The 21,643-nt window shown below is 46.2% G+C and overlaps 1 protein-coding gene across 2 annotated transcripts in view; it reads left to right on the forward strand.

Moving 5' to 3' along the window:
• Positions 1–2,029: 2,029 nt before the first annotated feature.
• Positions 2,030–21,643, forward strand: part of SMAD9 (SMAD family member 9) — a 43,275-nt gene continuing 23,661 nt past the window's right edge. For both annotated transcript variants that reach the window (XM_074859803.1, XM_074859804.1), the window contains exons 1-2: positions 2,030–2,125; positions 16,586–17,209. In XM_074859803.1, the coding sequence (XP_074715904.1) occupies positions 16,798–17,209 (412 nt within the window). In that variant the 5' untranslated portion in view covers positions 2,030–2,125; positions 16,586–16,797. The remainder of the gene's footprint in view (positions 2,126–16,585; positions 17,210–21,643) is intronic.

Consider the following 21,643-nt stretch of genomic DNA (forward strand, 5'->3'; position numbering starts at 1 on the left):
GGATATAAAATCTCCAGTCATGCTGAGTTAGACTGTGTGATTGGCACTTTATAAAGCTTTACAGTGACTTATAAATAACAGAATCTCTTCTGCCACTCATCTGTCGAGAAGTCTCCTGTAGGAGAAGGGAGACAGCAGTGGGGAAGCCGCTGGTATTTTAAGACCAGCCAAAGCCAACGACAGAGGTATTTGGGGCGTTACTTTGTATCTCCCTGCTCCACCACAACCCTCACACACACATGCCCTGATAAATTTGCCCTGTGGAGCTGTAATTCCATTGTGGCTTTTTGACGTCTACTCAAACAACATTAGCTTTTCTGTCATGTTTTACAATGTAAAAAATTTTGGCGAAAATGTCAGCAGGATGGTATCTTTAATCATATTTATTGATTGACCTCAAAAGGCTCAGTGCAATTTAACTGGAACCCTTCAATGCAATGAGGGTCAGGTTCAGCCCGTACCTATTCCCAGCGCTGCCCAGAGCCCCAGTTTCATGAGTACCTTTCATTCCTAGTGCCCTTGAAGCCACTTAACTTCCCTGATACTTCTCTTTAAGCCCCTCCTTACTACAGCTAATACAGTATGCTACGTGGCTAGAAATGGTTACTCATAGGTAATATGAGGGTTTAACAGGTAATATCTAGAGCAGAAAATACATCTGCTCACCAATAACAGCTGCAGTTTGCTGTCTGACCAGTCCTATAAACTGATGGGACCATTCAAAAATCCTCTGCAGGTATTACTAATCCTATTTACTTTTTTTTTTTTTTTTTTTTTTTTTTTTTTGCATTGCAGTTAAAAGCTAAATGGAGGTCCTACAAGCCTGGCTCATGAAATCTCCAGGAAGATTTTCAGGACAGCCAATTCAAGACGCTGACTCTGCAGTCAGTGGGAGCCCAGCAGCTGCCTGCCGGGGCCCCACACGCTGGTGCAAATGCCGGGCGAAGGGGATTTTCAGAGGACGCCCCACGCCAGTGACAGCCCTGGTGTGGGGTCCAGGCGGAGAAACCGAGCGCACGCCTGGGGAGGGCCGGTGGCCTCTGCACAGCCCGGTGTAGGAAGGCTCAGCCTGTCTCCCAAATCTCTCTGGCTGCTGTCCAGCCGCCCCAGAGGGACATCTTCTCAGTCCCTCCCCACAGCTGGCGTTTGCCCCCTGTGCCCGAAAGCCGGGTCAGCACCACCCGGAGTGGTGCAGGACGGAGGAGATGTTGCCCCACGCCTCGCTTGGCCACCGTGGCCATCCTCGGGTGCTCGGAGGCTTGTGTGAGGGGCCACAGGCGAAGGGCTGCTGGCTGTGAAGGCACCGGGCAGAGGCTCGGCCCCGGGGGTCACATACAAAAGCCCCGCCGCCCCCCGCTGCCCCAGGCCCAGCCTGGGCTCCACGCCGCAGGGGCAGGGCAGGGATCGGGGCGCCCCCTCAGCGGGGAGCCGCGGGGCGGGGAAATGGCGGCGCCTGAGGCGGCTGCTCTACGGCGGGACGCTGGGCTGGGGGCGAGGGTGCGGGTGTGACGGGGGGCGAGGTGGAGGGGGGGTGTGTGTGTGTGTGTGCGCGCAGCGTGGGTTCTGCGCGCGTGGGTGTGTGTGTCCGTGCCGCGGTGAGCTCCGTGAAGGGGTGACCGCGTCCGTGTGCTGGAGGGGGTGAGCTCAGCCCCTGCGGGGGGGGAGCTCGGGGAGGGGCGGGCAGCCTGTGGTGGGGGCGCGCTCTGTCCGTCCGTCGGTCCGTCCGTCCGTGTGCGTGTGCGTGTGTGTCCGTCCGTGTGTGTGTGTCCGTCCGTCAGTCCGTCCGTCCGTCCGTGTGTGTGTGTGTCCCCGTGTGTGTGTGTGTCCGTGTGTGTGTGTGTCCCCGTGTGTGTGTGTGTCCCCGTGTGTGTGTGTGTGTGTGTGTGTGTGCCAGCGCGGGCGGCGCGGCGCGGCGGGGGGGGCGCAGGGGCGGGCCAGCGGCAGCGGCGCTGCTGGCCGCGGTCCAGCCCGGCGCACTAATACAGCCTGGCGGCTCCCGCCTGACTGACGCCGGCCGGGGCTGCTGCTGCCGCTGCCGCTGCCGCTGCGCCCTGGCCCCGCCGCCGCCGCGCAGCTGCAGCCCCGCTCCCGCCCGCGGCGCGCCGAGACCCCAGCCCGGTGGCAGGTAAGAGCCGGGGCTCCCCGGCCGCGTCCCGGGAAAGGCGGGCAGGGGGAAGAGGGGGGACGGGGGACAGTCCCGCCGCCGCTGCCGCCGCCGCCCCAAACTTCCCGCCGGGGCTGCTGCGCATCCTTCCCTGTGCCGGTGCCGGGGCGGCGGCGGGCCGCAGCATCCCCCCGTGCGGCCAGCGGGGCAGCGGCGGCGGCGCCCCGGGCCGGTGTCCCCGCGGCCGGCGGCCCCGGCCCCGCTGCGCCGGGGCGATGTGCGGGCGGGGGCCGGGGCCGGGGCCGGGGCAGCAGCGAGATGAGACAAACCGACGCCAGGACTGCAAGAGAAAGGAGGAGCGCGAGGAAAAAACAGTTTTATGGATGGCTAAGCGCTGACAAGTCTTCCCGCTGCTAGGATTTCTTTCCTTCTCGTTTAAGTAGGAGGAGGAAAAAAAAAAAAAAAAAGAAAAAAACAAAACCCCACATGACACGTTTGGAAATACTTTTCCTTTCAGAGGTTATTTTCTGTTCAAGAAATCCCGCTCCTGGACACGCTCCCTAGCAAAACGGAGCAGAATTGCTGGGATTTGGGTTTGTATTCAAGCTACAAACGGGGACTCTCCTTTTTTTTGGCTCCGGAGTTAAAACGTTACTTGTTAGCAAGTAACCAACATTTCCAAAAACAATAGCCCGTGATATGGCAAATTATGAATTATTGTAATTTTATCTCCATGCCCGGGCAGCTCTAAGTGGAGGGAATTCAAAGTTCGGCTCATTTGTAACAATTCGGATATTGTGCGGTAACTTTGTGTTTTCCTGCTTTGATTTTATGGGTAAATTTATTTGATGCTAACCAGGTCTGCCTTAAAAGAGGCATTAGTTGGAATAAAAATAAATAACACATACACGGACCCATACGGACACACATACACACACGTGCTGTGTTAATTACTTGCGTTTATAAATTACTGAAAAAAATTTTCAGCCCAGAATGGTCAACTTTTCAGTGAATGAGCTGTTCCTTGGCAGAAGTGGGAAATGATGTGCACGGCTCGGGAATGTATTCAAGTTTGCAGTGGTTTGGGAAGGACACTGCAGATAACGCAAGTTTCAGTACTTTGTATCTCAGATGTGTGGAAATGTGCATCTTTATACACGCGTGTATTTGTGCAGTAGGAGTAATATTCTCATCCTGAGGAGTATAAGCTGAAGAAAGCGCTGCAAAATTCTTCCCCTCAGCGATGGTAGGACAAATGTCATCACTCAAACAAACCTCATCCGTTTTAATCCAGCCAGACAACTCCCTTCTTTCAGATTTGATAAGTACCAGTGTCTGGCTGGTTCGTGTTTGCTTCCTGTTAGGTTTTAAAGCAGAGGCTGGGGATGTTTGTGGTTTGTTTGTTGTTTGTTTTGGTTTGTTTTGTTTTTTAATATTGAGTTAATTTGACATAGTAGCTAAAATAAATGTGCCCCAAAATATATTTGAAGTGAGTTGTATCAAGGATAATTTGTACTATATTTACTGAGTTTGTCAGTAGTTCCCATTCTCATCTGTCCTTTGTGATGGAGTTAAAAACATTTTCTTCTTCACTTTAACTTGCACATAAGCTGATAAACAGTAATTCTGCAAAAATTACTGGAATAAAGTTTAAGTGTATTTTATCATGAATCCTTATGATAAGCAGGATTTGTAAATTGATCTGAGTTGGAGATAGAAGCTTTTATTTACGTGCAGCAACTGAAACGATTATGCACAAAGCTGTCAACTGCACAACTTTGTGAAGAAGTTGAGTATTAATATTTTATTAACACACTTGCCCAAGGCTAAGAGGCGTGTAGACATGTGCCAAATATCTGCAGAAGGTGGGGACATGTGTAGAAGAACTGGGTAGCACCTCAGGTTTGGAAGCTGCTCTCACAGAAACTGGTAGTAGTGCCTCATGTTGTCTTCAGTGGGTACAAAATGAGGCCTAACTCACTAAACAGGAGTGCAGAAGTGTCAGTGTAATGTATCACGTAATATCTGGACAGTTAATCCTCCTTTCTCTCCTTTTATTCTTTAACAGACTCTGCATCTCGCATTTGAATCCTTAGCTATCTGCTGTTATCAGCCTGGGAGATAGTGTGTCATGTAATCCTCCCTCCTGAATGCTAAAGTGCTGTAATTTTGATGGCCAGGCTAATCTGTCTCTATAAAGTTTTTTTTTTCCATTGTTAAATTCAAAGGACAATGACTACTAATTACAAGTGACCTCTAACCAAAACACTAGCTAGAGTTTATCACCGGTGCTGATACTGGCTAACAGTAATTCCAGCATCAGCAGTACTAGGCACCCCATTTCAAAGAAACTTAACAGAATAAGGGGAGCCAGAAGGAAAAAAAAATATATGCTCTGGGTAATTTGTCTGCCGCAAAAAATATGGTGAAAGTGTACAGAGATTCCATTTGCTGTGCAATATACCCCTTACAAATAATAAGTACATGGATGGGGAAGAAAGAAAAAAAACACATCATAAATATTTTAACTGAAAACAGCACAGCAAAAACATACATAGGAAAGGTTGTTCTGGTAGACTGCCTGGTTTCCTGCTGCAGGCAGGTATAAAGAATCATTAGGGTTATTGTACATTAACAGCAAAAGATAGTAATAACTATGACAATTTGAGAGAATCATTGCTGTCCTATTACTGTCTTTGAGAACATTTATTGTAAGGCAGAATTAGACTCTGAATACAGTATAATAAAATTTTTCAAAAATAACCCAAATTATTTCCCATCTTATATTTTGTCTGTAATGTTTGAATGGTTAATTCTGTGGGAATTCTACAGCTGAAGAGGTGCAATAAAGAGTCTAGGGGCCTGTGTATTTATTATAGTCGCTGAAAACCTTGCTGTGCTTTTGCAGATGAGTGGATCTAACAGACCGTGGGATCAGAGCCCAGACTGAGATCTTGACTAATACATGTGTGCATTTAAATCGAAGCAGGTGAAACATTATCTGCCCAAGTTTTGTGCAGATACCTGTGATTTTTAGACAATCGTTCCACAGGACCACTTGCAGGTTTCTGCAAGAACTATTGCAACATCTTAGACAGATGTAAGATGGAGCAGTTTGCTTTGAGGTTCAGCTTCTCTGGACAAGGGCACAGCAAGGACACGGTGGAGGTGGACACAGAGTGGAGTCAATTTCCCAGTTTACGCAGTCGCTCCTGCATAGAAACACAAACCAAAACAGAAGAAGAAAATCTGATAATTGATCTCTATTTTTCTGAGACAGCATTAAGATCAAGGTGTGTTTCTGACTGGGAGGAGGAATGCCTTATCTTTTCCACATCCTTCTCTCCAGAACTTGTTTCCTTCCCACTCTTTTTCCTTGTCGGTAGCATCACCATCGTCCCCTCTGCCAAACTTAGCATCATCTTTGACTGTTCTGTTTCCTCACAGGTCTTGGTACTCCCAGATATCTCTTGACACTTTTTCTTCATGTTACTTCTTACATTCCTCCTTCCTTTTGTTTGCAGCTGCCAAAGCATTAGTCCACACTGTGGCAACCTTCCAGCTTGATACTGCAACCTCCCGTTTCCCAACAAGCCCTTTTCTCCCACCTACGTTGTGCTCCCAGTCAGCATGACCCCTGCCAAAATCATGCGTCTTTTTCTTTTCTTTCTGGAACGTCTCCATGCAGACTCCCGTTCTGGAGTCTCTCAATATGCCTGGTCTTTGTTTAGGCTTTGAAAATGTTCCCCACTTCCAGAGTTCCCCAGAACTATTGGCCTCAAACTCTCTGTCCACTGAAAGAAAGAAATGAGGAGAAAAGAAAATTTAACAGACTCTTGGGTCATTACAGTTTGTTCTGCTTCAGGCTTCCTTTCACCCTCATTACCTGGCTACAATAGGAGGCAGATTGGCCATTTCTTGATAACGGTTATTCTGTGTTTGTTCGGTCTGGTGGTGTACTTGGTCATGCAGCTGTGCTGTGAAGAACAGCAGGCAGAGAGCTGGCGGTGGTAGTATCCTGTCCAGAAAGTGGTGTCTGCTAATAGCAAAGCTCCGTCTAATGAAGAATCCTTTATAACGCAAATAACCCTGCAAGTGAGGTCAATACATTTCAACAATACTTAATCTTTTTTGTGTGTGTTTTCTTGCCGTGCCTTTCCTTAACAAAAAATCCTTCTTTTTTTTTAAGCATTCCTGTGCAGGATTTCTCATCAGAAGAGTTCATAGTGCTTTACAAAGCTGTCCCCATCAGGGTACCTGTATGACAGATGCAGAAATCGAGGACCTGAGGGGAAAACCATTTACCCAGAGGCCTGTGGCAGGATGCGATCCCACACACTGCCCAGTAGGTGCAGAACTGACCAGAGGCACAAGCAGTTCACATGGCTTTTCAAGACTCCCTTACAGTTACTTGCTGGCCTGGCCTATCCAAACCTACTTGTCTCCGTCAAATTACTTTTGCCCAGCTGCCAACGTTCAGTTTCTTACCCTGCAGCACATATGAGGTAGCTAATTTATCTCTCTCTCATCAACAGATCTTGAATTACTTCATACAGGGCATGAGGCCTCCGCAGGGACATCTAGAGTAGAGAAACCAAAATTTATTCCTGTGCGAGGCAGCAGCCTGTGGCTCCCATGCCTGCCCTGCTGCACGTCCTACAGGACTGATGGTGGGACCAAGGCTTCTTGGTGGTAACCTGCTTGGGACTCTTGGGCTGGAGGGGCTGCATGGAGCAGACCTGAGTGCTAGGAAGGGAGAGGAAGGGGAGAAACAGCCCTGGAGAGATGGGGTATTCCTCAGACTCCTGGGTTGGGTCTGCAGAAGAGACATAGGTTTCTTTTAAAGACTGAGGGCCCTATTTCTGCCTTTTGCTCAGTGTTTTCTGAAGCTGGTTGTTAGCATGGCATGCCATCTTACACGCTAAAGAGAATCTAGCCCTCATTTTATACTCCCAGGCTCAAATGTAGGCATATGATGCCTGTTTAATCTTATAAGCAAGTGTTCTGGTTTACAGAGAAGCTGAGCACCCACATCTTCAGCTGAAGTCACTGGGAATGGCCAGCCGTCTCCTCCTTTCCCTCCACAGGAGGGAACTAGATAGACAAGTTCTTACTCCTTTTGTTCTTAGTCCTGTTGTGAAATAACTTCCACAGGGAGTCCAAGCATATCCAGATATTTTTCATGAAAAGTGCCTCAGTGATGTTGCTTGGGAGCATTGGCCCCTTGACCAAGGCAATCCCTGCCACTGAATCAGATCTTTAAATGGATAAAACACACTAATGTTAGTGCTTACCTGACTTCCACACTCTTTATTTTTTGCAGTTCTTCAAGACGTAAGCCCTCTGGATGCTCCACCCTTCCTCCCCCCTGCAGGGTTTCACAAGCCACTGAGGGCTCAATTAGCACAGATTACTGCGGATGTTCATGCAGGAGAACCTCTATGTCAATCTTATTGCATTAGCAATTTCCCACAGTGATGCAGAATGAAAGCCTTTTAGAAAAAACAGCTTTGAATGTGATATGGTTTGAACACGATGAAATGCTAATGTGATTCCATGGAAAACTGCTAACATGTTGTATATGGAAAGCCTTTTGTATGTGACACATATGCCCCCATATGCACTTGGTCAGGCTTTCTCACCTGGGAGGAAGGAGAGGTGGCCAGCAGGACTGCTGCTCCCTCTCCAGGTCTGCTGTCAGTCAGAGAGGAAGCACGTCTGGAAGTTCTTCCTTTTGAGTATTTTACTGATTATCTAAATGATCTATTGAACTATATTTTACTTGCCAAGCTGTGTGATGCTATATGTTCTGCAAAAGGTGTCTGCTGTGTTAACACTGTAACTGAGTTAGTAACCCTTCAGGCAGACCTCCCAGATGTTTCTCTCTGGGACCTTGGGTGTTAGGCAGGGAGCCTCCATGCCAGGCTACAGCTAGGAACATGGCTGGTGGTGCCCTGTCAGCGTGGGGTGCTTAGAGGCAACAGACTCCCCAGCTAACTCTCCATGTCACAGGTTGTCTCTGACTTTGTGGCATTAGATACCTGGCACAACTAGACAGCAGATCTCGAAAGCATGAGTCCTTGCATGGGGAGAACCAGGTACCAAAGTTTCCATCACTGGGAGCAGACCTTGCAGATCTGCCAGCTTCCTGTCAGTTCTGTGCATTCCCTCAGGAAATGAAGGTATTCAGCACTGTGCTGAACTTCACCCAGCTGGCCTTCAGGTGTCCTGTTAGGTAGATGGGATGTGCTACCATACAACACAAGAACATTTGCTTTATCCTTTGTGCACTGTAAATGTACAACCAGAGCTCCAAAAGTGCATTCCTTTCTAACAGTTTAAGACACTAAACTTTCAGGATACGTTCCCATCAGACTTGAGCGCCACATCCTTGGTGGAGTAGTTGTTCTTTAGATGTATCCTTATTCACAACATTCTTAATGTCTAACTCTAAGCAAATCCTTTTCCTAAAATGGGTATTTGGGAATGGCTCCAAGAATGCCAGTGATTGATAACGAGGATTACAGGATCCGATTAGTGTGGATATAAACTTTAGGCTAGCAATGAAGCTGAAATTCTTTTCTAGTCCCCTTCTTCCTTTGTGAAGTGTTTGTTCTGGAGGCACTTGGCTACATGCTTTGTATTAGAGACGAGTCAGCGTTTATTTTAAAAGCAGGAATTCTATTTTTTGCGTATTTCCAACCGTTCCATTTTTAGAAACACTGATGGGCTTTGCTACAGTTTCTCTGGGAATGGTGGGTATGTGAGGAATGCAGGACCGACTGTCTATAAAATGGGGATAACCAGAGCCATGAGAAGACATTTTGGCTCCCCAGGGCAGGTTGATGCACCTCCTCCCCATCATATCCCACTGCCTCCTGCCTTCTCCCACAAATATATCCTTGTGGTCCTCCATGGCAGGTGTGTGCTCCTTAGCTTCTGGCTCTGTGGGAGGAAGGCAGCTGGGAGAGGGGGTCTTCCTCAGGGCTGCTGGTCTGAGCCTGAGCAAGGCAGCCACAGGAAAGGATAAGGCAGGGAATGGGTGCATGGGTCTTCCTCCTGCCTGCGGGGAGCAGGGTGTGGGGCAGAGAAGAGGATGTGTCCCTGTGGGATTGCATCTCAGAAATTTCAGTGTGGCCCAGCCAGGGAACACAGTGCAGTTCACTCCATATAAACATCACAGTTGCTGGTTTCCTTTAAAAATTAATACCAAGGAAGGAAGTGCAGTCAAAGAGAGATCACAGTGATAAATTGGTCCGGTTTCATATTTTTGCACAGACTTTGATTGTGGTAATTTTGTGGGGTGTCTTCAAATATTGTGGGAGATTTTCAAAGGCAAAAATCAGTGAGAACGTCTAGCCCTCTGGTTTGTGTTTACCCTGAGCAGCAGCATGCACGTAACCTGGGAGCCAAAGCCAGTGTAGCCACGTTAGCCTAGTGCTGCACCTGAAGAGAGGGGCTCTTTTGTTTGGTCATAGCAGGGGACATAGGGTCAGAAGGGCTCATCTCAAGGGGTTTTCCAGTCCCTTCTTCCTCCCCAAGGCCAGCACAGTTATTCTTGAAGAAAGCTGTGTAATTGGCACTCACAGACCTCCAGCAGCAATAACTATCCCAGTGCATAGCTACCTTATACCTATGTCCCATTTCTTCAAGTGGACATGAAAGACAGATTGCCCCTATCCTGCTTGCAACAGCCTTTTGCACATTGACGTACTGTTACCATGTCCATGCCCCTCTGTTCTCCCCATCTTAAGTCACACTAATAAAGCTTTGTTGAAGCATCTGTCAATGTGCTCACCCAGAGCGGTCCCACCGCAGGAATTGGTACATCCCTTCCCAGTCAGGCATTGTGGGCATACCAAAAGTGAGCTGGGTACTTAATTTTCTTTTGTGATGGAATTAACGCCTCTTAAACACATCTGCAAGTGTTTGATCTGTGGAAATTTCTGTACCAGTGTTAAGGTGTGCAGCTTATATACTTGAATCTTTCCTTCTTTATATCAAATGAGAAGGTGTTACTACTGTCAAGAGAAGCTGAACAATGCTGAGTAGATGAGATAAGATTTGAATGATTCCACAAGCTCAGATAAATTATTTGGATGTCATAGATTTTTAGGCACTGGCATCAAATTTTGTCCTTATTTTATCTGGGAGGCAGTAAGTTTGGTGAAGACTCCACAATGTGGACAGATGGCCAGAGAGGCATGAAGCCTTGTGAGATTTGCCCTTTGATATTGATGTCTTCACATAAAGTTCAATGTAGAAGGGCTTTCAGAACATACTTGGAAAAAACGGAGAAAATTAGTTTCAGAAGTTTTCATTATTCATTTAAGCTTATAGGAATAAACAATGAGATGTTGCCAGGGCTGTGTGAAACATGGACAAATTTGAGTCTCATATACTTTACCTCCTATCATTGCAGCTGTTTTCAATTGGAGCAGTCCAGGGTCAAACCAGGAAGAAATTTAGTTTCTTAATTAAAAAAAAAGAACAACCTTCTTTACATCCCATTTAATTAAAACCTTGGGTGTCAGGTTTTGTGGTTGTGGAAGAACTTGGTAACATTGTAATGAATAATTCATTCACTGTATTTTGTTGAGTGCAAAAGACAGTGGTTTCAGATAGGTTCATAACAGCACCCTTGTCTGGCAGGTCCCAAGCACAGCAAGAAGCCCCAAGGGATCCCAAATGATATTGTGGGTGCCACGAGTGGAACATGAGTCTTTTCAAGTGATTTACATGCACCAAGAGTAACATGTGGCCACCGTTCCCAAGCCATGAGCTGGTTACTGAAGCACCAGCAGTAGCTGTGCAGCTCAGGCGTGCACTTCCACACTGCTCTTTCGGAGTGAATGCACGTGTGAAACCTCTCCTGCCCAGCTCTGATCTACTGTGCCTGCAAAACCCTGGTGTCAGGGTTGGTGCTTTGGGCTCAGGGTGTGGGAGCAGGCCCAGAGCAAGGCTGGTGGGATCCCTTGCTCATTTGAGGGCCAAGTATTTGTAAACACTTTTGTTGGTTTGTTTATTTATTTATTTTTAAACCCTTTCCCCTGCTAAGGTGTGGAAGATCCCCATAGCGAGTGGCAGTGATGATGTGACCCAGGAAGTGCTTTGCCAGCCCTGGGTGCACACTGGCTGCTGCCAGCTGGGCACTTTTGAAACCAAATCAAGACTCAGTTACACTGAGAAAACTCTCATGCTTCTGTCTTTCATAGTAGGTAGAAATAACCAAGTCAATGCTAGGTAAAAATAACTAACCAAGTGCATGTTCACAGCATTCCTCTTTACGTTGTTTGACTGAAATAATTTTCTCCTTTCCAACTCTGTTGTGATTTAGTCATCGAGCGGCAGACTTCCAGATATAATTGTCTTACTACTCCATTTTCCAGCTGCGTGCATCTCCAAGAACTGCACAGCTTATGTCTAGACGACCCTCTGAGAAATGTCCCTCTGTGGCCTTACTTAGCTGTTGCAGTGACAGCAAGACTGATGATGTCAGCCATTTTCGAGACTGATAGCCACTCCTCTCACAGCTCAGTTAGCCAGGGCAGGCACTCTGAGGGAGACAGCATCTTGGAGGTTTATTCTGAGATGAGATGCACACACACATCTACATACACCTGTGCTTACACACATGTGCACACATTCGCTTTTGAGGGAGGATGGACACTGTGCTTTTACCCAGTTGTGTTTTACGCCTGTTTTCACTAGCATCCATGCAGTCTTCCTTTTTGACTTCTGCATAAACCTTAGAGCGAATTGTAACTAGGACTGGTACAATTTCGCTGCTGTGCCCATGGGAATTGAATTAGAGGGACCTTCATCAGCATGTTGGCCTGCACAGACATTCTGCTGATGGGTGATGCAAGTCTTCCCCGACACAGTGGATCCTTTTTACATCAAATGAATTCTAAATTTCCTAAAATCTTTCCATAGTGGAGGCATCAGCATGCTGCCACGGGAGACACAGAGGAGGACATGTTTAATTTCCATGAGCTTTGGAAACCCTCTTACTGACTTCAGCAGGACCTGGCTCCAGTTAGGAAACAGTAAGCCCACAGTGATGGTGTTCCATCTGCTTTTCTCTGCTCTCGGTGTGTCAGGCTCTTTAGTAGCACAATGGAAATTACTGTAGTGAAGTTCCTGGAGGAACATACTCCTGTTGACCTGAGGACCTGCAAGCTAATTCTACACTGGAGGGTGAAATATGGACTTAGGAGCAGGAGAAGGTATCCTAGTCCCTTTCACTTTTGTGTCCATGTTGCTGGGTCATAGCCTAGTAGTCATTCAGACTTGAGGTGAGACTCATCTCACTCAGCATGAGCTGTATGCAGTGCCTGATTTTGCTATTTTTTTTCTAGTTGTTTCCTTTGAGGTGGAATGGTCCATGCCATGTACACACCTGTTTTTCTCAAGTAGGTATTTAGGGACTTGAGTGTGAGTAGGTCAGATATGAGTGTCAACAATTTGAACATGTTTATGTGGCCAAGTAAATTCTACTGAAAGGCTGCTTCCATACTAATAGATTAAACATGCCAAGTACTCTTCTTGGCCTTGAGGCCAACTGGGATGGAGAGGTTCACTTCCATAAAACGGCTGTCTTGCGCTCCAAAACAGGGTGGCTCTATGCAGACTTCTTATTAGGAGTTACCCCATGTCCCTGCTAACTCCTGAACTAAACACAAGAGTTATTTGGGAGAGTGCTACTGGCACAGACCAAAGCCGTTCCAGATACTGTGGTAATAATTTATGCTGTAGATAATCAAGTTTCCATACCCAGAAATGTTCCCCAGCAGTAGTGTAGCCATAGCTAAGGCAGACACCCTGTGTTTAGGGAGAATGGAGCCAGTGAACTGGGCTGAAGCATTTCCAGTCCCACCTTATCCTGCAGACCACAGAAACGAAAGGGTGGGTTCATGCTCACGTGCCATAACTCTTCTGCCTCTTCCCTAAAGCAAACTTCAGACCTTAGGCTAAACTCGGTGATGGAATAAAGATTTACAGCATGGAAGATTGACTGTGTTTGGTGTTGTCCAGTCACCTGACAGATAGACAAAGCTTCCTTGTAGTCCCAGAGGAGGCAATCATGTTAGGGATGTACCCTGAATGATGCCTGACTTACACTCACGATAGCACATCATACTGTCACTGAGGGAGACACAGGTGATCAGACCAGAACTTCCATCATGGTATGGCCCAGGGCTTGATACGTGTGCTGTGGATATGGATCAAAACTCTAACACTTCCTTCCCCGCTGCTACTCTAAAGTGAGGAGCATCGAGAAACATGATGGATCATCAGCACAGAAAACACATCAAACACGGTTTTGAAATGTTTCAATGTTGGAAGTTTCCAGTTGGGTAGGCAAGTTGCCTGTTACAAAAGGCATACAGCTTAAGCAACTGCTGTCCTGAAAGATTGTTAAACTGTGAATCGACACCTCTATGATTACAGCCATGGAGGAGAATGGCTGCCTAGGTGTTTCATAATGGAGTATCTCAGCCTAGCAACACAGGGCTTATTCTGCTGAATAGTGTGCAGTATTATGTAATTTAATAACATTAAACTAGGATGTTTTGATAATATTATTTGAAAGCTGTTTAGTTTGTATGTTAGTTAAATTTGGGGAAAAAAATATTTTAGAAGAAACTGGGGGGATCGTGGTAGGAAATTGTGCAATGTACTTATCTGAGACTACATCACATGGTCTGCAAAGCACGGCTTTTGCTTTTATACACATAGTCTTGGCAACTCTCCCACTAGCAACAATAGTACTCAGACTCATACTGATGTCACTGTTGAGTTATTTAATTTGACTAAACGAGATTAATGTGTTTATTTAAAACCTTCGTCAAAATGGAAAAGAAAATCTCAGGACAATACTTTTATGTGAACATGTATGTTTTCATATCTGATGATTGTAATGTTGCATTAACTTATCAGGAGCAGTTGTTTACACATGCTAACACCCAGGAGACCCCCTCAGATAAGAAGTGTGAGCCATTTTCCCTCTCAGCCTGGAGTAGAGACTTTTACACCACTGCTGGTCCTGTGGGCTTTCATCCCAGGCTCTCCTTGCTTCCTGTTTCTACTTTCAGGGCTGATCCACAGAGATCCTGGCATTGTTTCATTTTCTCGTGTGAGGATGGGGTTTGGTGCCACCAGGCAATGACAGCAGTGCCGTGGTAGATTCTCCACAGGTTCTAACTGGGACAGCAAGGGACAGACACCTCCACTGCATGGGATGCCTAGATGGGGCTGGTGCTGGGCTCTGTAGTCTGAGCCTGCTCCCACAAAGGCTGGAGGTTGTCTGCTTAAATTTTATCCACATTATGTTTTACAAGCAGCTTGAGGGTTTTTTCCTGTGATAAATCATTCTGAACTTACTTCATTCTCACATGTACCCTCTAAGTGTTTGGAATAGACTTCGGTTTTGACTAAGAGGCATTTGTAACTATCCAGTTAAGTGTTCGAGGTCATTCAATTTTTACTAATACAGAGTGAGGAAAAAATCTGGAATCTGAAGTTTCTCTTTGCATGGTGGGACAAGTTTGAGCAGCTCTGTGGAATTGATCACTGATTGTTGAATGGTGCGAGTGAGGGGATTTCTGCTGTGTTCTTGTCAAGACCCTCTCTTGACAGTTGAGGACAACTGGATGTACACATAGATTGATAATGTAGAAATTGCATAAGCCAGAGCTCAGTGCTGTGATGGGTGCCTGAAGCAAGGTGTGCCTGCTCTTCCAGTTTTGTAGTGCCTCCATACATATTTTCATGTAGCCTCCTGTTCACTGGTGCTTGGAATATGAATCTCTTGGGGTAACAGCAGCTGCTGCTGGGGCTTGTGACATGCCAAAGTGTCATTTTTATGCTTTCTCTTCTGTGGGACCAAGTGCTTCTATCTCCCTGGCTTTGTGGAATGCATTTTGGGAATTTGAGCCCCTGCCCTCATCATTGCTGCTCTCATGGAGGAAGGGAAAAAGTGCCTTATGTTTACATGTATCTGCACTTCTCAGGGTGCTGGGCATCTTAAAGGGTAACGCAGTGGGGCAGAGGAATAGGCATGAGAACAAAACAGAAGGGCTAGGAGGAAGACGGCTCTGAGTGGTCATTGGCCCTCAGCAAACACTGCATGTTGTCTAGGTGGCTCTGATGCCCTGGACCATGTGTGCTTACCCTGTGGCATGCTCCAGAGCTGTGTGATGCTGAGGGTATCAGACTATGCCAAGGAACCAGTCTTTTGGATTGACCTCCTGTCTCAATATGTTGTGCCTGTGCCTGCTCTTGGTGTCCCCAGGTGCCCTTTGAACTCTTACAAGAGCTGTGCATTTAAGGAAACTGCAAAATAATATGGTTTGTGAAGCCCTGCTGCTCCCAACACTAGGCAACATCTGTCTCCTCAGTGGCTGCATATAAGCAGTGCTGAGGACTACGTCCAGGCCTTTACTGGTGGAGGGCAAGAAGGACCCAAGTCCTTCAACAAGGGTGGAGTAGGGCAGTCATCGAGCTGCTTCTCTGGAGGCATCCATTTAGAAACTGCCCCCACCTTCTGCTTTATGTGCCATCTGTATAGTTCAGACTTTTGGGCTTGGTATGTACAGGGGGCCCATGAAGTATAGTTAAAGCAGTAAAGAGCTTGACATACAAGGACGTTTTTCCTCAGAGTTCCAGTCAGTGGAAATATGTCATTTTTAGCTAAAATTAGACTGGCTCCAGCTACATTTAAAAAAAAAAATAAAAAAGAAAAACCCTCAAGAACTAAACTCTTTCTGTTGGACTTTGTCAGATGTAGCAACTCCTAGCAGAAGTAACTCAGGATCCATCCAGCACAAACCGTGTCCAAAAGTCTGTGATTTTCATCCAAAAAACTGTGAATTGTTAGAGAGAGCAAAACAGACTGGCTAGGCAAACAAGGTATTTCTCTTGCATGTCAGAAAATGTAAATAAGCTTAGAGAACAGTGATAGATCTTTCAAAGTCATTAAAGGAAGTCTGGGAGTAGCTGAATTCTAAATTAATTTTGCAGTTAGTATTGTACAACTCTTGACAGTAGAGTGAGATTGGAGGGGCAGAGAGGGAGTTGAAATCAGAGAAATATTCTACTCATTACTTCCATAAAATTTGATATTACAGATTTAATTTCATAGAAGATGCTTGAGCTGAACCTACAGCTATCACCATAAAAAAAAGAGTACATTTTCTTTTATAGTAAATATAACCCCAACAATTTGCCTAGTTCATTAAATTCTAAACAGAAATTGAAGTGACTGGACACTTAATGCTTTCTGAGGTCCAACTCTAAAATGACTGTGGAGGGTAGTGGGGAGAAGAGGCTTGGACCCAAAATAAACAGCAAAAACCAAACAGAAAACCATTGAAAATTAAATGCACATTTTTAATAATTTCTCTTTGAAAAGATTTTATTGAAGGAACAATGAAAGGAGTGTGTGAAGCCTAACTAAGTATTGTGTTGTTATTCCAGGCTTCATCAGCAGTTTCTTGATGTTTGGAAAGTTCTGAGGCCCACCCTGTTGGACTACTTGTAACCAGTGGCTAAGACTACAAAAACATATGTGTGGAAGAACCTTTCATTGAAGGAAGCATCCATCTCAATATTGAAACTCCGTGCAAGCCTTGCAAGGCAGGAGAGCAATTTGTGCTTCCGTTGACGCTCGTGTGTAACCCCTGCTTCTTATGCACTCCAGCACCCCTATCAGTTCCTTGTTCTCCTTCACCAGTCCTGCAGTGAAAAGGCTGCTGGGCTGGAAACAAGGAGATGAAGAGGAAAAGTGGGCAGAAAAAGCTGTTGATTCCTTGGTGAAGAAGTTAAAGAAGAAAAAAGGTGCCATGGAAGAACTGGAAAGGGCTCTGAGCTGTCCAGGTCAGCCCAGTAAATGTGTCACGATCCCACGTTCCTTGGATGGGCGGCTGCAGGTGTCTCACCGCAAGGGGCTTCCCCATGTCATATACTGCAGAGTGTGGCGCTGGCCTGATTTACAATCTCACCATGAGTTGAAACCACTGGAATGTTGTGAGTTCCCGTTTGGCTCAAAACAGAAAGAAGTGTGCATTAACCCCTACCATTACCGGCGGGTGGAAACCCCAGGTAATTATATCATCTGCAAATGATTCACATTTCTATTAGCTCTTGCACTGGCAGGTCTAGTCTTGGTGCATCCTACTGAGTTGTGCTCTGAAATCTGAAAAGGCAGATTTTGTTTTGATGGAAGGATCCTGGATCTTCCCCTGCCTGGTGGCATCACAGCTCCATCAGTCAGCAGTAAGAGGGGAGTCAGGAGCGCCCGACCCGTGGGGTCTGCTCCCATCGGACCCCCAGGGGCACCTGGATCTTGTCCAGGGTGCTGAAAGCGAGCCTCGCCCCATGGGCATGGGTGCTGGCTGCCCTCTGAACTGCCCCCCTGCAAACTGGTGTCCATTTACATGAAGTCTAGGCACCATCGTAGACTTACCACCCTGGCTAGATTTATGTCTCGTTGTCTGAAAACCAACAATCGACTCATTGATCCACAGGAAAAATGTATCACTAGCTCTCTCTTTGCAGATTAGAGTTGCAGTAAGATAGCTTATTTTGCTGCGGATATGAAGCCAGGTCAGTTGATTCTACCTAAAATGCCTGGTGGCCTGCCTTCAGTGGGATTTACTTACCTAAATAAATAGTTTATGTGAAATAAACCCACCAAGTTCCCATAAAACTCTGAATTTTTTCCAGTGATGAACCTCTTTAGACTGGATTTGATCAGCACTGAAAACTTATGACCTCACTGAAGGGTCGTTTAATTGGGCTTTGTGTCAGTGAAACAGCTGTTAAAAAGTTATACTGTTCAATCCTGCCTTCTATAGGGATCTTAGAAAGTAGGGCTGACAGAGATCTTGAGCAGTTATCCTGTTCTCCTCTGCCCCTACTCCCAAACCAAACCAAATTACCAGGTACATTCCTGACAAATCTTTTTCTAAAGAGCTCTAAAAATCTCATGTGGTAGAGCCTCCACAACCTCCCCAGGCAAGTGAATCTATTGCTTTGCTATCCTTACAGTTCAACATGATTTCTAATGTCTAACCTAGCTCTCCCTTGCTGCCAAAAATCACAGTAATTTAATTTACTAATGGATATGGTTGGTAAGTATATACTTATTATTCTGTGATTAGTCTTTGTCTGGCATGAACTTTACTCTGTGGTGACATTAGGATCAGAAAAGTGAACTGTGGGATGCTTCTTTTCACACAGATGAAATAAGGGAAGGACATTTGTTAACAATTGTTAAACAGGGGCTGCTCACTTTTCTGATCATCCTTCCACTGCAGCAGAGCTGTCATTTTGAAGTTGTATCTCAACTGCTGTAAACATTGTCACAACTAAAATTTTACAGCTGCAGTGAGTGGTGCTTGTTGTCAACAGTTTTCACTGGAAAGAGATGATCTCCTGCCTTGCTAAAATAAACTCTTCAAGAATCTAAGAAAATATGCTCATAAAATATCCCATTTTGTGTATCTTTCTCTTTGAAGGCTTCAGTCTTTAGTGTCTTCTCATTTCTTCTGGTGTAACTCTGGTGTGGTTAATGGAGTCTTCTCAGCGCGGTAGCTGATAGCACTGCACAGTGCTGTTTTCAACCCTGGTCTCCTGATCTGTTCAGTGCCAGCTAACAAAGGCTAGTACTGGGGTAATCCAGCAGCTGCTAAGTGGCTGCCAAAGCTTGTTGTTCTGACCCTGAAACTTAGAAGGTTTCAGCTGTGAACATGTCTCTACCATTTGTCTCTGCAGCAGACTGACTACATCTCTGCTAGTGAATGAGATGGGGCCACAGTGCAGGTCTGAGTATTGCTGAATTGGTAGCATGCTCCTGGGCACAGCTTTGACCCATGTGGACTCACATGGACTAGCATTTCTCAGGGTTCAGGGGTTAGCCCACAGGAGGCACCTGGGGCACTTTGGATGTGACCACCTTGTTTTTGAGGTCAAAGAGAGTGCAGCTGTGAGGATGGAAACTGTGCTGTGCCAGTTCCCCACAGGACCCAGGAATTGTTCTTGGGCTGTTGTATTCATTCCTACCGCTGTTCTTATGGGGACAGCTTAGAAGCTGAAGCTCACAAGTGAGTCTCCTCCCTGCTAAAGATGAGTCAGTGCAGCAAGAAGTATAACCTATTCAGGTGTGCTGGGGCAGCAGCAGGAGAGATAACTTACAAGTGGCAGTAACGCAGCTCCAGGCCAGAGGCAGGCAGAAAGCAGTGCTGTGAGGAGGCGGTAGTGAGGCAAGAGAAGAAGGTGGTAGCAGTGAGATCACCACAGAAAAGGCTGGGAGCAATTGATGTAGATGCCAGTCTGTTTAAACAGTCCTCTTTTAACTACAGGAAATCTTCTGCATCTTGGCTGTTGGTGATCTTTGGCTTATGTGAGATTCTCCGAGTCTCATCCTCTGGAGCTAAAGAATCCACCCATGAAATTAGTCAGCAGTGCATTTTTTTATAATCCCCAAGCCAGTATTATTTTCATACAAATGTCCATCCTTTTGGGGCTCATTTTCCATCACTGCAGTCTCTCTTACTGAGTCAACCACTCTGCAACCAGATCAGTTAACTTTTATTCAGAATGAATGAGTTGGGTCAAAGATGGGAGAGCTTCACTCGTTCTTTAATGGCCTGGCAGATCCCTAGACTTCTATTACTAGAGAGCAGCTTTAAGCTCTGGTCTGAGATTCATTGCTTCTGCTGTGTCCTCAGTCTGCCCAGCCACATCCTAGTCTATGCTGACCAACACTGCACAGTTTATGCATAGCTTTTATTGCTGCTGTCAGTGTCCCCAGCAGACTTCAGCTCAGGTCTGCTGAGCAGCAGGTGCCATTTAGAAAAAAGAAGCAAATATTTCCTCTATTTGTGCAAAATCCTACTGCAGAGAGGGGTTAGGCCACCTAGCCTAAAGGAGATAGGTATGGTGGTTAGGCTCTGCTGATCCCTTCACTGTTTTGTCTTGAAGAGCTGGTCAGAAGTCTCAATGGTTTGTTGTCAAGAGAAGCTGCAGTTTCAGAAAAATACAGAAGCTGCCTAAACATGTACCCTGTTATTTTTATATGAGATCATTCATGTGTAGATATTGCAAATTCTAGTGTGCACCATTGATGTAGACAGCAGGAGCCTAAATGAACTTTTGACTTAGACTAACTGATTTCGTCAAGCCTGAGTGGGACTAAAATGCAAAATTGCTTCCCAGTTGGCAGACCACCTGATGATCTCACTGTTGGCCATGTTCTTGGTGTTTGTGAATGGTCATGGATACAGGGAACAGATGGATCTTACTGGAGGGGAGGTCTCCAAAGGTAATAAAGTCTGCAAAGATGGGCTGTTATGTGAGAAATCGTAGTGTGGATGTTGTACCTGAACTAAACTGTGAGGCAGATAGTTTACTTTCTAGCATCTGAAGTCACAGGCTCTGGGCACAGACAGACTTCCAGCAAGAACTTTTGCAGCTAAAAGGAATAGGAGGAAGCTTAGTGCAGAAAGGGCAGTGGCAGGACTTGGGATATGACTGTATTTGTCTTCAGTTGAACAAAAATCATCAACACTTGGGCAGGCATAGAAGGAAGGATCCACCCCTGGCTTGGTGGAGAATTGTAAGTAGAAAAATAGAAAGCAGAAGAATAGTAGAAGGATAGAAAGTAAAATAATAGCAAGTAGAATAAAAGGACCCCATTGAGTGCAGGCACCGCAGGTAGATTATGAGGACAGACAGGTCCCAATGCGCTCAGTCACCCAGTTTTTTGCCTCTGGTCATACTTCCTTCAGAGTGATTGAGCCCTGGAGAGTGACATCTGTTACCAAAAGAACAAGGCCCTCTGGGGAACTTTTTAGCCACAAACAAGAAAATCTCTGAATTCCTCACCACCACAGAGGCTTTAGCCTCTAGGCAGCCACAGAGCAGTCAGTGGAAAGATTGAGTGAGGTGGCAAAAACTGTACAGCGGAGCAGAAATTAAGAGTACCCTGGTCAGAGCTGGGAAGGAGTTCAAGGCTTGAAAATTCCTCTTGCTGACTCACTCAGGGCGAGTCAAAGGCTTTCCCTGGCAAGTGCTGTCCATACATCCAGATTCTCAGCTTTCATTTAGAGAAAGAGTTGCACTGAGTTCTGACAGGGCTGAAGAAAGCTGCTTCCTTAGCAGTGGTACCCACAGCGAGGTGCCAACCTCCCAACACTGCACGGCATTGCTGTAGCACAGCTGTCCCTTGCTCAGCACCTATGCTGGGTGGAAAGGGATCACCACTTCCCCATTTTCTAAGGCTGCTGGTCAGAGCTGGCTGAGCAACAGCAGACCTGGCAAGCATCATACCAGTTTCATGGAGCAGCAGAGGCAAACTCCAGAAGCAGCTCACAGGAGCATGGGATGTGAGGGATCCAGCTCACCAAAACCACATCTGCAGTGGTGGTACTGGTCTTGTCCCAGGATAGAGCAGATGAACTGAGCAATAAAAGAGTCTGTTTCTCTCCACTGGCTGTGAAGAGATCTGTGGGGGACTGGGCAATGCATTTCAGA

Source organism: Strix uralensis, chromosome 2 (genome assembly GCF_047716275.1).
Source record: "Strix uralensis isolate ZFMK-TIS-50842 chromosome 2, bStrUra1, whole genome shotgun sequence".
NCBI lineage: Eukaryota > Metazoa > Chordata > Aves > Strigiformes > Strigidae > Strix > Strix uralensis.